Here is a 20,775-nt window from a genome sequence, read left to right as displayed (position 1 = left end):
AGGTCTACAATAGAAATCGTAGCAGTTGTAGAAAATTAACTAATCACAGTAGAATATGAGAAGAATACTCGATTAGAATTGGTCAGTTTCTTATGACTTAGGGACTCCGCACAATAAAAGGAACAGAGAAGAATAAGAATTTCAACATATCAGAAACTGTGTATTTCATAATACATGATTTCTGATAGGTTGAAATTCTTATTCTCTGTGCTCTGTTCCCTGTTTCTTTTATTGTGCGGAGCCCCTAAGAAACTGATCAATTCTAAGTATTCTCGAGTATTCTTCTCATATTCTACTGTGATTGGTTAATTTTCTACGACTGCTACGACTTTTATTGTAGATCTCGCATTAAATGTAAGAATCGACTGCATTTGATTGCATCCTTGTTGGTCACCAAATAATAAAGAAGGATAAACGATACATCATGCGTAATTCGGAACGCATTCTATAAATACCAACCTGTTTCGCGTTGTGAAATTGGTACTGAATCTTTCCTTGGATTCGATTCTGTATCTTGAAACGAGATGAAAATTATTGTATAAAAGTGAGCGAGTTTACTAGAATACTGATAATTTCATTGGTCAACACTTAGTAAATTTGCTCACTTTTGTAATTTTCACTTTGTTTGAAAGTACAGAATTGACTCTCTTGTGCAAGGAAAGATTTAGGCTGTTTTCCAGCTAGAACACAGAGACAGTACACTGTGTACTTATTGGAACGCAATTTAGTTTTATAGTGTAACACCAGAATGCATTGCAATCTTCCATTTTATTCCTATAATTATATTGTATTTAGCGTATCAATAATATTGGGTCATCTAAAAAGTATTCGCGGTTTTTTGTCACTAGATGTGTGTTGATGGTCATATATCTAGTGACAAAGTACCGCGGATACTTTTTAGATGACCCAATAGATTTATGATTTTTATTTAAATTTAAGATTTTTATTTTTATTTAATTTATAATTTTTTCAGAATTGGCGATTTTTGAAGATTTTATTGCAAAAATAAATGCGGCTACCAAATAACTTTTTGAAAAGTTGGTAATATTGACATATTTTATATGCTCGCGTACTTAGCTTTTTACTGTGTTAAGCAGTGTAACACTCTGCATAGTTGGAACACTTTGTGTAAGCCACAGTATTACACTATGTCACCTGTGTATGTGTTGGAAAACACCTCAGTATCAACTTCGCGACGCGAAATGGGTCGGTATTCATAATCAAGTCTTGCATTTAAAGCGGGAAGCATAGACTCTTATATAACGTATAAAACATGAGGCATAAAAAAATCAACTAGTCTTTTATTTCATGGAAAGGAAGAAAATAAAGCACTTTGATTGGTTCATTTTCTTTGTCATGAATTATGCAAGAGTCTGTGTTGCCCGCTTAAAGCGGAAGAAAATATACCAATCAACGACCTTTGTTTCTTTTCTTTCCATGAAATAAAGAACTCAGATTGGTTAAATATTTTAGGCCCGTTCTACAATCAATCGTATGTCGGAGTCGGGTGTCGTACGCATACGCACTGGATTGTCGGCTGTCGAATAAAGTTGTCGCAAGTTGGCTATAGTTGTCGGAATAGAAGATGGTCAATTCCCATCTTTTCCGATTACGACTATAAAACATAATCTTCGGACACATTTGTGTATGGATAAACAGATATTTTTATACGGATATATGGATATATTTATATTATATTATGGAATCACTGAATTCCAGCAAACAAGAATGGATAGAAATAGATTGAAATTTTTGTCTATCCAAATGCGTATTTTAAATAGCGAATACTTTTTTTGGATTTAATTGAATTTAATTAGATTCAATTGAATGCAATTGGATTGAAAAACTATATTTTCCATTCAAAATTTTGAATTGAATAGTATTTACAGTATGTGTGTTGTACATAGAAAAAGTTAATATTATTTTTAGATTGAAAGGAATAGAGATATGCTCCATGCAATTTCTACAAATGAATAAAAATGCATTCAGGATTGAAAAGCATTCATTTTAACATTCATGAATCAATATTTCTGAAAATCTGAATCCATTTCAATTCATTTCAATCCATTCTCGTTTGCTGGGAAGCAAAAACCGTGCAATAAAACTTATTAATCCTTAGTACATTCCTCAATTTGGACCTTATGTAATTAGTGTTCGCAGATAATTTTCATTAATTAATGTAACACTCGAAGCGATTTATGAAACACGTCCATTTCCCTTCGAGATCGTCAAGCGAATGCCGAACAGCCGAAGCCAAAGTGATGACGTGCAACCATGTGCGCGTGCCCCCCCTCCCCCCGTCCACCACTTGACACGCTTCTTCACGCTGTTCGCCGGGCGCCGTTCGAATATCCAATTATTAGGATCTGTTTTCTGTAGTTGAACTAGTGTTAGTACACTTTTAAAACTTAAAGTGAGATTATACGTTTGATATTTGTCGAAAGAGTAAGGGGCTGCGTACAATAAAAGGAACAGGGAACAGAGAACAGAGAATAAGAACTTCAACCCATCAGAAACTGCGTATTCCACAATACATGATTTCTGATTGAAATTCTTATTCTCTGTTCTCTGTTCCCTATTCCTTTTATTATGCGGAGCCCTTAAAAGTAATAAATAATTTGTTAATCATTATTTAATTTTTCAGTTAATAAATTAATTTAAAACACTACAATTATTGTAAATTCTATGTTTCAGAAATTCTTTAACTTACGCGTAATGCCGATTATGGCTCGATAAAATAATAGACGAATTATATAAAATAAAAAATATAAAGTAGGTTTTAGAAATTATTTAAAATATTAAATAAGAAATATAATTATTTAAAATAATAAATACTAAATAACTCTTTTACTTTTTTTATTTAAAATATATGCTTTAATTTTCATCGCTTTTACAAGTATATAAAAATTGTTAAATGAGTTTTACGTATATTTTGACATCTTTAAAAAGTATTTCTAAAGTTGTATATTTAACAAGTTGTTGTATCTAAATATAGTTAACAAAATGAGAAAAATATACTTTTCCATACAAAAATGTAAAACATTAAAACAGAAATATTTAAAAGAAAAATATGCTTCAATATCTTAAAATTGATATTCAAAATTTGAATTTTTTTTTGTAGTTTTGAATGTCAATTTTAAGATATTGAAACATATTTTTCCTTTAAATATTTAGAACAATGAAAATTGAAACATAATATTAAAACGAAAAAGAATCAAATATTCATATTTTTGAAATATATGAAATATGAGAAATTGAGAAATATAAAGATTATATAAAATAATAAATAGAGTATTTGATTAGATTAATAACAAATAGAGTAAATGAAATTATTTTGTATGGATACCATTCTATAAAAAAGTATTTACTACAGTATTACAATATTTATTATTTTTATTATTTTTCTTATCTATTCTATCCAAATATTCGTCAATTGCAAAAGCAAGAATGGTCAAGGCAAAGAAAAAATAAAAATGTATTATTGAATAGAACAAGTTTTTTACAAGTTTTCTTATATGTAAACCTTTTTTTCTCAAATGCATAGAAAAATAAGGATAATTCAAGAAATATAATGTTATTTATAGATATTATTATTAGTTTATAGATATTATTATTAGTTTTTTCATGTTTAGTTTATTTTATCTTATGAGCTTCGTAACTCGCGCCGGACAAATTGCTCAATCTTTGATTGGTCGAGATCTCGGTCCTCCGCCATTATGCGTATTGGTTCACCTTTTTTATTACATCATGGGTAACAGGAAAAAGGCCGACATGGCCTCTCTCAGGTCTCTCTCTGATAAGAGTGTTACTGGTTAAGTTTTTCGATTACGAATTACTGACTCATTGTAGAACCAGGATTTATCAGAATAAAAGAAAGGATCATATGTGATGTAGATTTTGAAGTAAAATTATCTCTCTTTCACTCTCTGCAATGAATAAATTAATCAACGTGTCGTCGAACGTTGACTTGGATGATCCAAGATTTCGTATCAAACCTTATCAACAAATTGTAGCTTCTTGTACTGGTGCATTTATTACATCGGTGTTTGGTAAGTTTGTAATAATGTGATAAGTGGATAATTATATAATTTATAACTTTTGTTTCCTCAGTAATACATTTATATATTATTTTTATAAAAATGTTAGATTATTTTGAACACAAATATATATATATATATATATATATATATATATATATATATACACATACATATACATACTGTATACTTAGGAAGACTAGAATATTACCAATATTTCCAAAATATGCCATTTTTAAATCGTATCAGCTTAAGAAAATTGTAAAATTTCGTTATATTCATGTTGTATATTCCTTCGAAGTTAAATATAATATTTTTACATTTTTTATTTTAATTAAAAAATTATATTTGTTTTGATCTCTTTGGTTGCTTGTGCACTTTTTATAAAATTTTGAATATTTATGTTTTTTTCCTGATGTTTTTACTAGTGACTCCATTGGATGTGGTAAAAATACGTCTTCAAACACAACAGAAAGCAATGCTTTCAAATAAATGTTTTCTATATTGCAATGGTTTAATGGATCATTTATGTCCATGTACCAACGGTAAAATGCCTGATTGGATGAAAAGAAATGGAAAATTTAATGGGACATTTGTATGTAATTACTATATAATTGTGACATTTAATATTTCTGGGTATTAATCTTAAAACTTTATCCCTAGGATGGAAAGTGAAAAATGAAAATTTTAACCATCGAAGTTAATGGAGAAATTTTCCACTTTTATTTCTAGGAAAAAAATTTCATGATTGATACCCTATTTTCATATGATATTTGAAATGCAATATTATATTATCTTTTCTTTATACTTACATATAATAACAAATTAATTAATATTTTTTTTTCCTATATATTTTTTTCTATAGATTGACAAAATTTACTAAAAACTTTTTAGTATAAATATTTAGTATAAATAAAAATCTATAGATAAAAATCTTATATCTATAGATATAAATCTTGATCAAGCATTATAAGATCAAATTTTGTTAAAAATGAAGAACATATGCTGACTGAATTAGATCTATTTTACTTGAAAGAGTTTTTGATATATTGAATCATTGTTATATGTAAGCATACAAAAAAATAAAATTTATTTTAACAAAAAGTATAAGATAAGATATAATTACTTGCTTTTTTGTATATTAAGATGTAATGTATAGAATACATAGTCATAATATTATATATATATATATATATATATATATATATATATATATATATATATACAAAGAGAAATCTTACAATATTAATAATGCCCACTCATTTGTTAATTTTATTAATTTTATTTTCAGGATGCTTTATTAAAAATAAGTGAAACAGAAGGTATAGCATCATTATGGAGTGGCTTAAGCCCTACTCTTATTCTAGCTGTACCTGCAACTGTAATTTATTTTGTTTCATATGAACAATTAAGATTATATTTGAAGGTATTAGTACTTTCATTGCGTGTGTGATAATTTGTTAGCTTTAATTTATTTATATATAATATATAATCTAGGAACTTTAGATAAAATATTTAATATTATATATATATATTATATATATATATATATATATATATGTGGTGTGTGTGTTATTAGGATACATATAATAGACAATTTAAAAAGAAGGGAACCAATGTGGAACAACCTTTCTGGATTCCTATATTAGCTGGTGGCACAGCACGAATCTGGGCTGCAACACTGGTGAGTCCATTGGAGTTGATAAGAACAAAAATGCAATCACAGAAACTAAGTTATGCAGGTAGGATAAGTTCATGTAATATCAAATTGATATAAAGAAGCTTAAAATAAGATTTGGCAATTTCATATATGCTTTATGTGTTTCAGAAATAACACAAACATTAAAAATAGTTGTGAGATATAGTGGCATTTCTGGCTTGTGGATGGGATTAAGTTCAACTCTTCTTCGTGACGTTCCTTTTAGTGCTATATACTGGTTAAATTATGAAACTATAAAGAGACTGTATAGCTCACAACAAACTTTTACTTTTAATCTGGTAGCTGGAGCTGTAGCTGGATCTGTATGTATTTCAAAAACACAATTACAATATTTTATATATTCCAAAAAGATATAAGCTAAGATGTAAACATTATTGTAGATAGCAGCATTTTTCACTATTCCCTTTGATGTAGTAAAAACACATAGACAAATCGAAATGGGCGAAAAAGAAATTTATTCAGGTAAATATTTTATATACAATTGCAGCCAATATTTTATATATAGATTTTTCAGATACATCCGACAGTTAAAAAACAAAGTTGAAAGGTGAATATTCATTTGTTTTATACTGGCTACAAATTAAAAAAGATTTTTTTAATAAAAAAAATCAAAGTAATCTTGAATTTTTTTAAATAGCACCATACAATTTTTTTCCATAATATTAAGGATCTTCAAGATGAATTCAAATCACTGGAAATGTTATTTTTATTGATGTACTGATTTTACTGATTTTATTGCATATTTTATTAAATCAATACATGTATGTATGTGTTTATATTCCGTGTTTTAGAGGTTGTAAGTACTGCTGTTATAAATAATGCTGCAGATTTGATATTAAGTCTCAATAAAATTAATAAAAATAAAAGTGACATTTGAGTAATGATTTGAATTCATCTATTTAAAAAATTTAAGATGCTTTGATTTTTTTATAAAAAAAAATTTTCTTCAAATTTTCTTTAAATAAATCACGTTTTCCACTATTGCAGCCTATATAAAACAGATTCACCTTTCAACTTTTTTTTTAACTATCGAAAATGTGAAAAATCGTGCGAATCAGTACGCTAAATACCCTGTATAAAATTTATTAATGTGGATTTTTAGATAAACCTATTCGTAGCAGTACTACATGGACTATAATACAAAGAATCTATTATCAGAATGGATTAAAAGGTTTATTCACTGGACTAATACCGCGTTTAGTAAAAGTAGCCCCAGCTTGTGCAATTATGATTGCGACTTTCGAACATGGCAAACGTTTCTTTCAATCGTATAATGCTAAAAAAGCTATCGAATTTGAAATTGAACGTGATGTACATTTATTGCAACACAAATCTAATAATACAAAATGATATTGAAGACAAATAATATGCTAAATAAAAAACTAATAATAAAGTTACTAATTAAGGCTCATGCTTGATCATTATGTATTGAATTGTAATGTCAGAAGCAAAAAGATATATAAATAAAATTTTTATTTATATATTAAATAAACATTAAGATGTAAATATTTTTCAATCAAATAATATTTCTATAATAGTTGATAAAATACATGTGTAAAATATACTCAACTTCTCCTTTTAGTTTAAAATAAAATAAAATATTTATTTTAATTTGACAGCTATAATGTTGTGTCTTTTGAAGAAGGTACAATTTAATTCCAAATATATGGTTTTTTATTGATTACCGAAGTACAACGGTGTTGAATATTTTTTGGTGTTTATATTTTACAAATTTATTTTATCAATTAAAAATTATGTTTTATTGAAAAATATATTTTAATATATTTTGCAAAAATTTTCTTCATGCATTTTTTCGATATTGGTATCAAATCTATGTCGCTCGTTTATACATTATTGATATATATATATATTGCGGAGATCTCATAATCGAGAGCAACCGAAGTGAGTTGCATCGAAAATCTCTATTTTTCTTCCTTATTACATATCGTCACCATTTGGATACTCTCGAGGGGTATCTTGTTGAGGCTCATTACGACTCTTTGATCTAGCGAGGACTCCACACATCTTATTACCAAACTCGTTTTTTTCACCCGTAGAAACGTAACTGACTGATGATTGATTTTTTTTATTTTAAAACTAGAGAGAAGACCATTTACTACCACGGGACTACGTGATACACATTTATATATTATACATAATACAACTAAATTGAAGATATAATGCCAAATAACTGAAATATGTAATTTATTTATAAAACGAATAAATCCCAACTTCTTCTCACAACACTCATTTTCTTCTTTTAACATTTACATGTGTATATTATATTCAACATATATATAAAAAATTACACGAATATATAATTTATTATTCTATATATAGACGAATTAAATCATCTTCTTTGGCAGGATAATATGTTACTGGACATTTCTTTTTTATCCGTATTTCTGACAAAATACATTGATAGCAAAATATGTAACTAAAAAAATGACGTAAAATTAATTTTGTATTTTATTTAAAAATAAAATAGGAAAAACAACTTTTATTGAGTGCTAAAATTATTTATTTACCCAGATACCATAAGCACGGTATGTATATGATGAGGCTTATAACAGAGTGGACAAATTCCTTTATATTGCTGCGCTATATTTGGTACCTGTTAAAACAAAAGATTGTATTTCGTTTTTGTTAGTAATTTAAATTATATCGATATTATATAATTGAATTATTATGCTAATTCATTGTATTTATTTTTACCTTTGGTGGTGGTGGAGCTGGAAGACTCATAATATCTATGTCATAATTTTCCTGATTCCACCAAGAAAGAAATTGTAAGAAGAAAGCTCCGAATTCAAGAGAGCCAGTAATGATTCTTTGAAGTATATTCCATCCATCAGAGACAGTGAATGAATTATATTTTATCTTCCTTAATAACTCTGTGACAGTGAGAGCAGATTGCGGATCGGCGTATGTCAGTGTAACGGATAGTAGTCTTAACAAGAGTGATGGGTATATTGATTTCTCAGATACGTAAAGTATATAATTATATAACACAAGAGTTTCATATGTTACAAAAAGAATTGAAAGTCCTTTAACGACACATTTATTGAAAATCTTTTGCCTCCCCTGTATCAAGAAATATTTAATATGTTAAGAAATTATTGTACAACACACAAAACATGTCTGAAAAATTAATAGAAAAAATTCTAAAAAATCAACAAATTCAGATATTAACTTTTATTCGTATCAGGCTTTTATATAATTTCATATTTTCTTGATATACATAATAAAATAGCAGTACATACAATGACTGAAAACTATTATAATACGCCTCTTATAAAATGATATTTAACAAACATTTCTATTGTCTTATATCGCTAGTACATCATAAAAAAAAAACTTTCCTTTTAAGCGCAATTTTATTTTAAAGAAGATAATAAGTCTGTCAGAGTCAAGTCAGATGGATATGGAAAGTGGGTAGATTACTGTGATACTTTGTCGTTGATTAAAAATTACAAGACAACCTTGGCTGTGTGCACAAATATTGTCGCGCAGAAGACATCAATCCAGAAATGCTTAAATCGTGCCTAATGCGTCCCAATCCAAAAGCGATTTAAAAACTTCTAAATAAAATACTAAATTCACAATTTGACCTAAAAGAACAATTCCATGACAACACACCTGCATGCATAGCCAGGATTTGGCCAAAAAAACAGATCATAGTAATTCCTATATTCACCTAATCTCGACAGACTTTTTTTATTCTGTAAGCCAATATTGATTGAATATTTCTTTTTTACTTTTCTATAATTTAATATAAAATTATTAGGTGTTGGAATTAATTCGTAGCGTTTTTTAATGAAAGAATGTTATTTATTTCACATGAGCATTAAAAAATACATTAATGAAAGTACTTCCCATCACTTGTAAAACGCTACGAATTAATTCCAACACCTAATATATTTAAAAAAAGAAATTCTTGATAACATAACAATGATCCGAGATACGATTAAAACGCATAGGCTAAAGGTAATCTCGGAAGAAGAGTATTATAATAGCTTCCAATCATTGTACTATCGTTTTATTGCATAAATCGAGAAGAGAGGAGATTATATAGATTCCTTGAAATGAAGTACTGCTATCTGAATTTATTGATTTTTATAGAATTTTTCTCTTTTTGAACATACTGTGTGCATTTAAAAATGATGGTTATTTTTTTTACTCGCCTTTCTTGATGTACTGTCTATGTTTTGCAGTTTATACTTTGAACTAAGTTGCACAAGTTTATTCTTTAAATATGGAAATGTCACTATTATTATTAATGATAATATTTGTTGTTTATGTGATAATTTTTTTTGTAACCCTGTCTTGGAATTGATTATTGTGACACGTTTCAAACCATAAAATGTTTCAGAAAATGATGCAACTAAAAATGATACATTTTTTTTTCAAGAAATTATATGAAGATACTAAGATACATCATATATTAGAATATAGAAAGATACTTACAATATCTCTTTAGGTAATATCGTTGAAGACATACATTAAAAATTAAATACCCTTCATCTGTCCATTGAAGAATATGTCCATATTTCTCAAGATTGAAAGATACAAGAAACTAAAATTATTAAGATTAAAGGCTTACATTTTAGAATATTAAATATAATATAATATAATTATCATACATATGTAAAATAAACAACAATTTTTTAAATGTAATGTAATATTAATTAATTAATTGATTGTTTGAGTGATTGCTATTTTATAAACAATTATGAAATATATTTTCTAAAAAATTTTTAGAGCAATTATCCAGAAGATGTTCCTCACCTTTAATTTCAATGAAATTATGTTCATTCGACATGTTTTTGCATGAAACGAAAGAATCGATCTGGCATTAAAATGTTGTGCTCAGTCCCTCGAAGCGATTAATCAGTTAAAGTTTTTTTAAATCGTTTAACTATTGTTATGTTAGGAAATCTATCACATTGATGGCATAGAGGGTTACATAAATTCTTTGTTTTATAAATATAAATTTTCTGCTTTGAAAACAAAATTTTCTGTTTTAAAAATACAAGTTTTCTGCTTTAAAAACATAATAAAATATATAATTTGTTATATAATATCATTTTTGTTTTTATAATAGAAAAGAATTTGTTTTTTAAGCAGAGAATTTGTATTTATAAAACAGAATTTGTGTAACCCTCTACGCCATCGAGATGTGATAAATTTCCTAACCTAACTCAATAATAATTAACTCAATAATAATTAATATTTCACTTCACTGGACTGAGCATAATTTACTGTTAGATACTGTCGTTTCATACAAAAACATGTATCGAATGAGCACAATTTCATTGAAATTAAAGGTGAGCATCTTCTAGATAAATATCGTATTGTTAATATATAATACATTTGATATGATAAAAATATCTAAAAATTATTTTGATAAATATATTTTAAGAAAAATTATGCAAAAATTATGCAATCAATTAATATTTTAAAGTATTATAACATGGCATTAATATATTAAAATATTAAATGACAGTGTACCGAAAGAATTTTTTTAAAAGCCGGTTCAAGAGTCGATGCAAGCGATTCCTGTGCAATAATCTCAAAGATAGAAGGCCTGATATATGCAGTCCCAGTCAAATGAGCACCTTTTTCTGCCATAATCTGTTTGCATAGAAATATACCATGGTAATTATTTAGAATACGGGTCCCATCTAGAATCTTAATAAAAATATACTCACTCGATGTATTTTCACTCAAAATGAAAGAATCTGAAAAAAAGAAAACGCGGTGGTAGGCCTCATAAATTGAGTTATCAAGCGTTAAAGTACGAGACTTTAAAGGTTAAGATATCTGTCATCCCGACTCGATACTACTTAATGTATACGTTCCATACATTCTACTTTAATTACACAAATTCACTACTTTAAAAACACAAATTTACTGCCTATATCATCAATATATCTAGCTTTAATTTGCATCAATGGCCTAGTTTCCACCGAGGGTTTAATCCAAATCAGAATGTAAGAACTAATCAACTACAGTCAAGTATTCCTCTGTTACAATCGATTGACAGGGAAATGTTGACAGTGACTGTAGTCGGTTGGTTCTCACATTCTGATCCGGATTAAACCCTCGGTGGAAACTAGGCTAATGTTTATAAAAGATTAATTGTATTCTCTTTCTGCCACATCAAAACACATTGCTCATTATAAATCTCACTGCTATATACGGGCGAACTATTTTCGTGGTTTTAATATAAAACTATTTATGATGCTTATTATGCTTTTGTATGTCAGATAATAGCGAACAAAGTTCGTAATAATGCTGCAGCACAGACTTGCATAAGCCGGATCTATAATAAACTTTTAAGCTATAAGAATGGACAAATCACAAACAATTATTCTCCTCGCATTCGACTGCAATTAATCAATTTTTTACGGCTTATACGCTTACTGCATACTGGATTGGTGTAGCTATGATATGTGATAAGTTATGTCCAATGAGAGCTTTGCTTTGCATAGTCACATGAGAAAAAGTAGAGATTTTATTGGATATCGCTCGTCACTTATCGCCCACCGCGTCCAGTGTGCAGTAGGCATTAAAGTTTAAGGCCTACTAATATTATTGGGAGTACAAATTAGTTCGGTTCGTTTTTTTGTATTTCAAAACAAAATGAATGAACAGATTAATTAAAGTATTGTCGATCGCTGGCTACTACTTTTTCTCTCAGGCAATTTTCGAATTCCATCTCGAAAAAATGACTCGTCTTTGGAGGCGATCCAATTTTGGAGAAATGAACCGATGACTTGCCAAATCGTGCTGCATCCTTCGGAACAACCAATAATCAGAAGGAGCAATGTCCAGAGAATATGGCGGGTGCGTAAAACATCTCATTTGAGCGTTTCCAAATATTTTTTACGACTTTTGCGACATGAGGCCGAGCGTTGTCATGAAGAAAAATAACTTTATCATGTCTTTGCTCGTATTCCGGCCGTTTTTCTCGCAATGCTCAAACGAATCAATTGTAGCCGATACCGATCGCCCGTAATGGAATCGTCAGGTTTCAGCAGCTCATAGTAAACAACACCCTTTTGGTCCCACCAGATACAGAGCATGATCTTCGAACCATAAATGTTCAGCTTTGATGTTGATGTTGAGGTCGATGGCAACGATTGATCGGGCTTAGCATAGTATTTTTTCTTCTTGGGATTGTCATAGAATATCCATTTCTCATCTCCAGTCACAATCCGATGCAAAAAATCTTTTCTTTGTTGTTTTTGAATTAGCTGTTCGCAAGTGAAAAATCACCTTTCAACGTCTCTCGGTTTCAGTTCATAAGGCACCCAATTTCCTTGTTTTTGAATTATTCCCATAGCTCTCAATTGTGCAGAAACGGATTGTTGAGTTACTCCCAATGATTCTGCAAGCTCCTCTTGCGTTTGACTCTGATCTTCTTCTAGTAATGCCTCTAATTCTTTGTCTTCGAATTTTTTTGGCTGTTCAGAGCGAGGCTTGTCTTCAACGCTGAAATCTCCTTGAAATGTCGAAATCATTCTCTACATGATTTATCAGTTGGAGCAGTATCACCATAAACTTCGACAAGCATTCGATGGGCTTCAGCTGCACTTTTCTTTCAATTAAAGTAGAAAATTAGAACCTCCTGCAAATGCTGCTTGGTTAACACAAAATTCGACATTTCAAACACAGTAAAAATCAAGGTTTTTGTATGAAACTCAAAGCGATATAAACTGAATATTATTAGCAGATGTCTAACCTCTCTGAAAACGCCAAAATCAGCTGTCACTATGAATTATTCATAACAGCCGGAGCCATCTTTTGGAAAACGGACCGAACTAATTTGTACTCCCAATACATGCGTCCGATTTTTGTCGTACGACAAATTTTTTAAGCCTGTTGATTGGCTATAGATAAAGAGGTTTGAAGTCCTCTTTATCTTGCAGCCAATTAACACGCTAGAAAAATTTGTTGTATGACATAAAACGGATGCAGGTAATATTGGCCTAAAACACCTATTGTAGATCCGGATTAAAACGGAAAGTACAGACTCTTGTATAACGCATAAAACGTAATGCATAAGAAATTGAACCAATTAAAGTCCTTCGTTTCCTTCCTTTCCATTAAATAAAGAATTCTGATTGGTTGAATTTCTTATGTTTTATGTGTTATGCAAGAGTTTGTGCTCCTCGCTTATATCTACATAAACTTGCATAGCAGAAACGTATGCATAAAGAAAATTATTCAATCATATTTTACGTGCGACTTTATAAGAAAAATGATAATTTTCTTTATGCATATATTTATGCTGCTGTTCACGTGCGTCTTTAGAGAAATGCGATTGGTTAACTTTCTTTATGCATACGTTTATGCGGCTATGCAAGTTGCGTGGATATATCTTTACGGTTATTGTTGCGGAATTTTGTATGCGATAGCCCTTATTGTCCGCTCTTTATTGTGTTTCCAGTTAGAGAGTCTATAATTAGAGTGGCGCCGTACGAGAGATGACGTCATATTTTAGCGAAATTCTGCGAGAGAGAAAGAGATATACGGTCTCAGTCTATCCAACAGACTGTCAGTTTTAGGGTTAGGTGCAACAATATTGAACATAGATACGTAAAGGTATACCTTTATAAATATATACCTTGATAAAAAGATACCTTGATAAAAATAAAATTATTGAAATTATTTTAGAAATATGGTTGGATGTACAATACCGTTTTATAACAATTCATTAAAAAAAGGATATATTATGAAAATAATTCCGAAAAACAGAACGCCGAATGAATTGGTTAGAGTATAAATGGCAAATATAAAAATTGGACACCGTCAAAAAATTCATCTGTATGTGAGGTAAAGTAATTTATTCTTTATAAATAATGTATTTAAAATATTAAAATAAAAATGTAACATAAAATATACACAGATTAATTATAATATCTGAAGACACGGTAGTGTCTTGGCATTAAGTATATATATAGTCATCACATGGTACGAATTTAATTCTTTCTCTTTTTGTCGTAATCTTTTCAATTATATATCATTGCATTGTGAGTCTAAATCAAATAATATGATAATTACGATATTTAATATGTAATATTTTATGAAATATATACATATAATATTTTTCTGAATTTTTGATTTTTTAAATATTATTACAGATGCATTTTGTTCCTAAAATGTAGGAACAGAGAATGGATAATAAACTAGCGCATTTAATAGCGCAAATAATGTGCAATAAATAACGTTTTGTATAAAGTAATGTGCAATATTGCAATAGTACAAAATAAATGAAATTTTATAATAAATAATATATGTAAAAGTTTTATTATTTTATATACAATATTTATTTATTATCATTTTTTAATTTGTCACAATTTTTGAGCATTTTTTAGCATGAATTCAAAATTTAGAAAATAATGCGTTTAAAAAACTGGAGGAAATGGCTAAAATATAGCGGACCAATCACAAGTGATACCCGTATGGCGTCACTCTGATTGTAAGCTCTCTATTTCCAGCTTTATTCAAGAGTCTATGCTTCTCCTCTATCTATACTGTCTATGGTTCCTACGCATAGTTCAGGGGCGGCGCATACACAGCGTGGGCGTGGCGCGGCATATGAGCATGTAGGTTATTATTTTACCATTTTGATAAAGATTTTATAAAAATTATACATGATATTTAAATATTATATCACTATTTTGAATATAACCTGTTCAAGAAGAAAACATTTTTTAATCGATATCGCCAAAGAAATGACTAAGGGCTAGTTGTTTCACCTTTTAATAGGTAAATTTTACCTATTAGATATAAATTTGATAATCCGCGCATATGATTGGGTAATCTTGCTTCTTACCCAACAGATAAAAATAAAATAGTATTGTGTATTTTAGAATATGCTAATCAATAATTTTAGTAATAAAACTGAATTAATTTTATACATATATAAATATATATATATATATATATATATAGCTTTTTTTTCATAAATGTATATAATTATATATATGAACATATTTTATATATAATTATATATAATTGTTTATATATGAAAACTTTTTTCCCGAGTAGATATTCTGAGGGAATGTTTTGGCTAGTCAAGGTTCATGATGTCACTCGTTTATGCGCGCAGCACAGTTAATAAGGAAGAATAAACGACTCGTGAGCATCAATACTTCGCAAATAGGCGGGTAGAAACAACAACTTTTGGTAATAACGCTGATGCCAATTGCGTCGTCAACACCAACGCCGACGCCAATGCCGACGTCAACACCAACGCCGACGCCAACGCCGACGCCAATGTCGACGCCAATGTCGACGCCAACGTCGACGCCAACGCTGACGCCGACGCCGAGCGTCGATTACTTCTGTCTATCAGTCGGAGCGCCATCCCGTCGCGGGGATGCTTCGTATAGTAAACGATATAGAACGGGTGATTGTGATCGCGTCACGTTTCTCAAGAGATCCACACCCATGTTTCACGGTAATTCATTGCTACGTCCGAGTGTCGCCGCACTTTATATCTTCCATTTATCCGTCACTGTTTTCTCGTCAATTCTGTGAATTTTGTTGCGATTGAAAACACAATCTCGCGTCAACTTTTTTTTCCTTCTCCAATATATAGATAAAACCTGAGTCCACGCGCATATGACGAGGGAATCGTGATCTTCGAGTCGCGTGGCGCGCGTTGCAAGGATGTGGCGGATGTCATCCAGATGTCCACCAAAGTGGCGGTAAAAAAGGATAATCGCGTATGATAGATGCACCTACTACAAGATTTACAGGACTTGCGTGATAATAATTAACATATGGTTTTTCTCTAATTTTGTTACATATATTTTTTCTTATCTAAACTCATCTTAACTTTAATATAAATTTGATCGTTTGAGATAGGGTAAAAGCAGGGAATGTGGAATTAGAGCTACTAATGCGAATAATAGAGATTTACTTTTTAAATAAAGCATTGCAATTTGACAATAATCGGTAGAAGTTGTAAACGTGCAGTTGTAAACGTGTTATGACAAACAATAAACTCGGTGCGACAACGTGCAACATTAATATAAGCGTTTATTTATTTATTTTTTGCGTTTGTGGAGATTTATTTAAAAAGTATTCTCACAAATTAAAGGTAAGTTTATTAATGCTTATATTACATAGATTTTATATTATATATATATATATATATATATATACACACACACACACACACACACACACATATATATATATATATATATATATATATATATATATATAAATGCTTTTAATAATGTTGTATGAATAATATTATGTTCATTATAATTGCGATTTCTAACTTGTTTATTGCCACGGAAAGATTTTATTTGTTATATGAAAATATGCAAATAATATAGAATACATCGAAAATAGAGGATTGGTTTTTGTTGTGAAAAATGTCTATTTTAGTTGTTAATATTTATTTTGCATAATTATTTAATGATATAAAAATAGGAATTATTTTAACTCCATTTTAATCAATTTATATAAATAAACAAATTTTCACTTTATTTGTATTATTTATTACTTTTATTCCAAATTTAATCGGTATTTTTCATATTAAATCCTATTTTTTAGACCCTTACATTTTTTACACCTTACTTTTTAGTTAATATCTTTTAAAATTTTGTTTGGATTTAAATTTTGGCGATTCTCATTTATGTTGTAGCTAATATATTTTTCAAGAGTTCTGTATAAATTTAAAATTTTCGTATGCGTTTATATCGAAGTAATATTAATTTAAAAACCGATATTCTTTGCTTTTATCCTATTTGTTAAAACAATCTACAGATAGCCATAAACTTAAAGCTAAAAAATTGCATTCGATTACAGATATTGTTTGTTCAAATATAAAAATCATGTTTATGAAATTCAACGATGGAAATCGAAAAATCACTCCATCGCGAGCAATTCTTCTGAATGTATTTCACAATTAGATTTATTTGGAGAGTAACTGAAGATTAAAGTTGAATATTGAATGACTACCCTTAATCGGGTTTAATATAACTTCTGTAGCTATGTGAAAATGACCAATCAGTCATTCCATTCTTCAGAGCTATGATTAAGCAATAGCTATGATTAAGAGTTATTTTGTAAACGTAGTTTATGTTTGCATCGTGAGATTTTTGCGTGTTACATCGTTGTCACTCCATAAATCCGTCCCATTGAAAAGCATCTCTGCAAGCGTCGTTAGGGACGAGGGTGCTTTTTCGGTATACTGCACGCATAATTGAATACGTAAACGCGCATAATAAGCGTTCGACGACTTTTGATAAGACTAGATTAATTTTGTATCCCCCCCCCCCCCTTCTCTCGACATGTGCGCCTGCGTATTATAGCTAACTCTCACACTGAGCAATTGATTTTGCAATCTTTATATAAATCGCGCGAATAACGTTGCCATCATGTAATGGGATTCTATCGCTATATATTTTCTAAATTGTATTGTTACCATAATCGTGCAACTTATTTCATATTTGTATATGGTTTTTGTAATTATTATAGATAAATATTATGGAAAAGATGTAGGTATATATATATGTCATAGAAATAAACGTCTTAATTTACAGAAAAAAGTTTAATAAAAAACATCTTAATTTAGAGAAAAAAGTCCAATAAAAATATTTTGAAATATAATGTAACATATTTTTAGAAAAATATAATAAATTTTATGATATATATATAATAAATTCAGCTAGTGCTTGCTGTTATTTAAATATATAATTATTTTGATAATTATCTATGTAGATGAATAAATGGCTTTATATTATTTTTGTCTAGATTATTAGAATATCTAGTATTAGCTCTATCTTTATATTTATCTAGGTAAAAAATAAGTGCAATCTTTTCAAATTATGTTAATGTGTAGCGAATTTAGTATGCACCCCTTTCCCATCAGTATAAAATTTTAAAGAATTTCTTTTTTATAAAAAAAACTAATTTTTTAAGAAATAAAGATTTATATTGTAAGTGGAAATATGAATATATCTATATTCTAAATCGTTTTGTTTAAAAACAAAATATTATCTTAAAATTATCTAGATGAAATGCTTTAACAATAAAAACAATGAAATATGGACTCCTTCTAATCTAAGAATTTAATTAAAATAGATTAGGAAAATTGGCGGAAAATAGTGTGCAAAATGTTAACAATAAATTATTTTAATAACATACGAATCCTCTGACTTATAATTTCATCTAGATATATTTAATATGATGTCATCTTTATCTTATCTAAGATACGTTTATGTGTAATTTATCCTATTCTTATCTAGGTAATTTTTATTTAAGCGCAACACTATATATACGAAATTTCATGAATACCGTAGTTGATAAATTATTTCCGAGTGGACAATTCGCATTGATAGGAAATTTACACATACATTCAATGATACAATATCTATCCCGCAAATTTTCGCGCATAATGTAAGCTTGATCCTGCGAACGTCTTCAATAAGAAAGGAATAATAGATTCACATTGTCGTGATACTTGCAGGAGCATAAGAGGAAATCCGCATTTCGGCGAAAAGCGAGCGAAAGGTAGACCATGCTGAAATGATGTAATTTTCTCCTTAACGGCTGATAATTGTCCAGTTCAAGAGTGGCCTGGTAGCATCGTTATCATAATGAATCGAGAAAACGAGGAAGTACGTTAGCAAACACGAGAGTATCGTTCACCTTCAGTTTCTTTTCTTTTGTTCATTCTTCTTGCTCGTTATGATCGTTCCAGAATCCTTTATATAGTAAATCATATTAATCTTGTTTATAAGAAAAATTCATTTTCAACTGTTAGTGCTAGAAGCAATTCAGGATGCATTGCACACTCCAGTCCAAAATAGGATATTTGAATGTAGAAATAATCAAAAAATATTTGTAAGAAATATTCTTTTCGCGTTTAATTTAATTATATTATAATTAATTTAATTTTAAAAAATACATTGATTATAATATAACTATATAATTGAACTATTATGATTCCATAAAAAAAATGCAGAATTATGAAAGTAATTACAGAAATTAGTAATTATAGAAATTAATATTGCCAATTTAATATGACATAAATAGATCTTATTGTTAGATGTCTATTTAAAAAGATCCAAAACTTGAAATTATCGGTTTAATTAAGAAATTATTTAAGAAATATTTTGACTATTATACATATATGTAGGTACATAAAAAATCTACTTTATTAATAAATAGCGAGAAAATATTACATATTAGTTTAATAGTGTTAATTTAATACAAAAACTACTTAAGATAAATTTGTTACTTTTATTAAATATAACATTTTTCGCTCTAATTTTGCAAATAACTGACAACCTTGTGCATTAATCTTTTACCTTCAGCAGCGACCGGTACCTCAGACGTTATGCGGCGCGCTGCAAAAGGAACCGAATTGCAAATGCCTGGTGCTGACAGTCCTTATATACGGCTGCCTTGCGGCAGTAACATGGTGCAGATGTGCCAACGTTACCAAGGTACGTGAAAGATATTTTGCATCTGAATATATATTGTATTTACAACTGATTTTATGCCGCTGAATGCGATGGATGAAACATCAAATTGTTTCGAATCACGACTATTTCAAATATTTTCTATTATTATCCAAAAATTATTGAATCTTGGAGATCTTTTCCTTTAAGACGTTAAAGAAGTCTCAATTATGAAATCCTAAAGAAATCTTTCAAAAAAAATGAACAAGTATACGCCAAGTGCATAAATAAGTATCAAATATTACATCCTTCCTAATAAAAATGGATACAAATGCGATTAATCAAATATTTTATTATACAAAAAAGATTTGTAAAAAAACTAGTAATTAATAAAAAAGATTATTACATATGAAGGATTATTAAGGGGATGCTGGAGCTGTCCGTATTACTGATAAAAAACTAAAAAAAATTCCTTTTCCATGATTAAAATATACATGCTAATGTATCTGGCGTGGTATATTTCGTGTTCAAAGCTGGAAAAGATAAAACATTACAGATTTCTTTATCCATTTTACCTCCAGTG

The 20,775-nt window shown here is 29.0% G+C and overlaps 3 protein-coding genes and 1 long non-coding RNA gene across 22 annotated transcripts in view; 3 read left to right on the top strand and 1 right to left on the bottom strand.

Moving 5' to 3' along the window:
- The first annotated feature begins 983 nt into the window (after positions 1 to 983).
- LOC147910509 (uncharacterized) lies at positions 984 to 2,118 on the top strand. Its single transcript, XR_015544147.1, has 2 exons — positions 984 to 1,206; positions 1,474 to 2,118. It is a non-coding gene; the product is annotated as an uncharacterized LOC147910509 (long non-coding RNA).
- A 1,625-nt stretch (positions 2,119 to 3,743) lies between these two features.
- LOC105152265 (mitochondrial glutathione transporter SLC25A40) lies at positions 3,744 to 8,001 on the top strand. Its single transcript, XM_087403475.1, has 7 exons — positions 3,744 to 4,049; positions 4,466 to 4,632; positions 5,329 to 5,463; positions 5,617 to 5,779; positions 5,866 to 6,059; positions 6,138 to 6,219; positions 6,860 to 8,001. Exons 1-7 carry the CDS (start codon positions 3,932 to 3,934, stop codon positions 7,105 to 7,107), a joined length of 1,107 nt encoding a protein of 368 aa, XP_087259601.1. The 5' UTR covers positions 3,744 to 3,931; the 3' UTR covers positions 7,108 to 8,001.
- Pex12 (peroxisomal biogenesis factor 12) lies at positions 7,946 to 13,653 on the bottom strand. Of its 13 annotated transcripts, none has more exons than XM_087403481.1 (9): positions 13,505 to 13,653; positions 13,039 to 13,399; positions 11,469 to 11,498; positions 11,269 to 11,391; positions 10,225 to 10,333; positions 9,942 to 10,141; positions 8,473 to 8,841; positions 8,286 to 8,371; positions 7,946 to 8,194 (listed from the first exon to the last, which is right to left on the bottom strand). In XM_087403481.1, the coding sequence occupies exons 4-9, from the start codon at positions 11,386 to 11,388 to the stop codon at positions 8,083 to 8,085; spliced, it is 996 nt and encodes a 331-aa protein (XP_087259607.1). In that variant the 5' UTR covers positions 11,389 to 11,391; positions 11,469 to 11,498; positions 13,039 to 13,399; positions 13,505 to 13,653; the 3' UTR covers positions 7,946 to 8,082. The 13 variants fall into 13 exon arrangements, with proteins under 13 accessions (XP_087259607.1, XP_087259604.1, XP_087259605.1 ...); XM_087403478.1 differs by having other exon boundaries at positions 13,039 to 13,390; positions 13,505 to 13,644; XM_087403479.1 differs by lacking the exon at positions 13,039 to 13,399 and having other exon boundaries at positions 13,505 to 13,644.
- A 163-nt stretch (positions 13,654 to 13,816) lies between these two features.
- The window catches only part of LOC105152197 (uncharacterized), a 30,632-nt gene continuing 23,673 nt past the window's right edge, over positions 13,817 to 20,775 (top strand). The window contains exons 1-7 of one of the 7 annotated variants that reach the window (XM_087403466.1): positions 13,817 to 13,969; positions 14,213 to 14,367; positions 14,440 to 14,598; positions 15,264 to 15,371; positions 15,817 to 16,873; positions 19,256 to 19,406; positions 20,106 to 20,237. In XM_087403466.1, the coding sequence (XP_087259592.1) occupies positions 19,386 to 19,406; positions 20,106 to 20,237 (153 nt within the window). In that variant the 5' untranslated portion in view covers positions 13,817 to 13,969; positions 14,213 to 14,367; positions 14,440 to 14,598; ... (1 more) ...; positions 15,817 to 16,873; positions 19,256 to 19,385. The other 6 variants (XM_087403468.1, XM_087403467.1, XM_087403471.1 and 3 more) reach the window with 6 other exon arrangements.

Source organism: Acromyrmex echinatior, chromosome 2 (assembly GCF_024713525.1).
Source record: "Acromyrmex echinatior isolate Ae372 chromosome 2, ASM2471352v2, whole genome shotgun sequence".
Lineage (NCBI taxonomy): Eukaryota > Metazoa > Arthropoda > Insecta > Hymenoptera > Formicidae > Acromyrmex > Acromyrmex echinatior.
This window is presented reverse-complemented; position numbering and strand designations above follow the sequence as displayed.

What these genes read in the sequence shown, in the direction of transcription:
- LOC105152265 (XM_087403475.1), top strand. Translation starts at nt 3,932, where the DNA reads ATGAATAAATTAATCAACGTGTCGTCGAACGTTGACTTGGATGATCCA. An exon ending in GAAAATTTAATGGGACATTT is followed by an intron (nt 4,633 to 5,328) that starts GTATGTAATTAC and finishes TTTTATTTTCAG; the next exon opens with GATGCTTTATTAAAAATAAG. An exon ending in CGAAAAAGAAATTTATTCAG is followed by an intron (nt 6,220 to 6,859) that starts GTAAATATTTTA and finishes GTGGATTTTTAG; the next exon opens with ATAAACCTATTCGTAGCAGT.
- Pex12 (XM_087403481.1), bottom strand. Translation starts at nt 11,388, where the DNA reads ATGGCAGAAAAAGGTGCTCATTTGACTGGGACTGCATATATCAGGCCT. An exon ending in CTTTTAAAAAAATTCTTTCG is followed by an intron (nt 10,334 to 11,268) that starts GTACACTGTCAT and finishes TAATAATTTTAG; the next exon opens with TTTCTTGTATCTTTCAATCT. An exon ending in CAGCTCCACCACCACCAAAG is followed by an intron (nt 8,372 to 8,472) that starts GTAAAAATAAAT and finishes TTGTTTTAACAG; the next exon opens with GTACCAAATATAGCGCAGCA.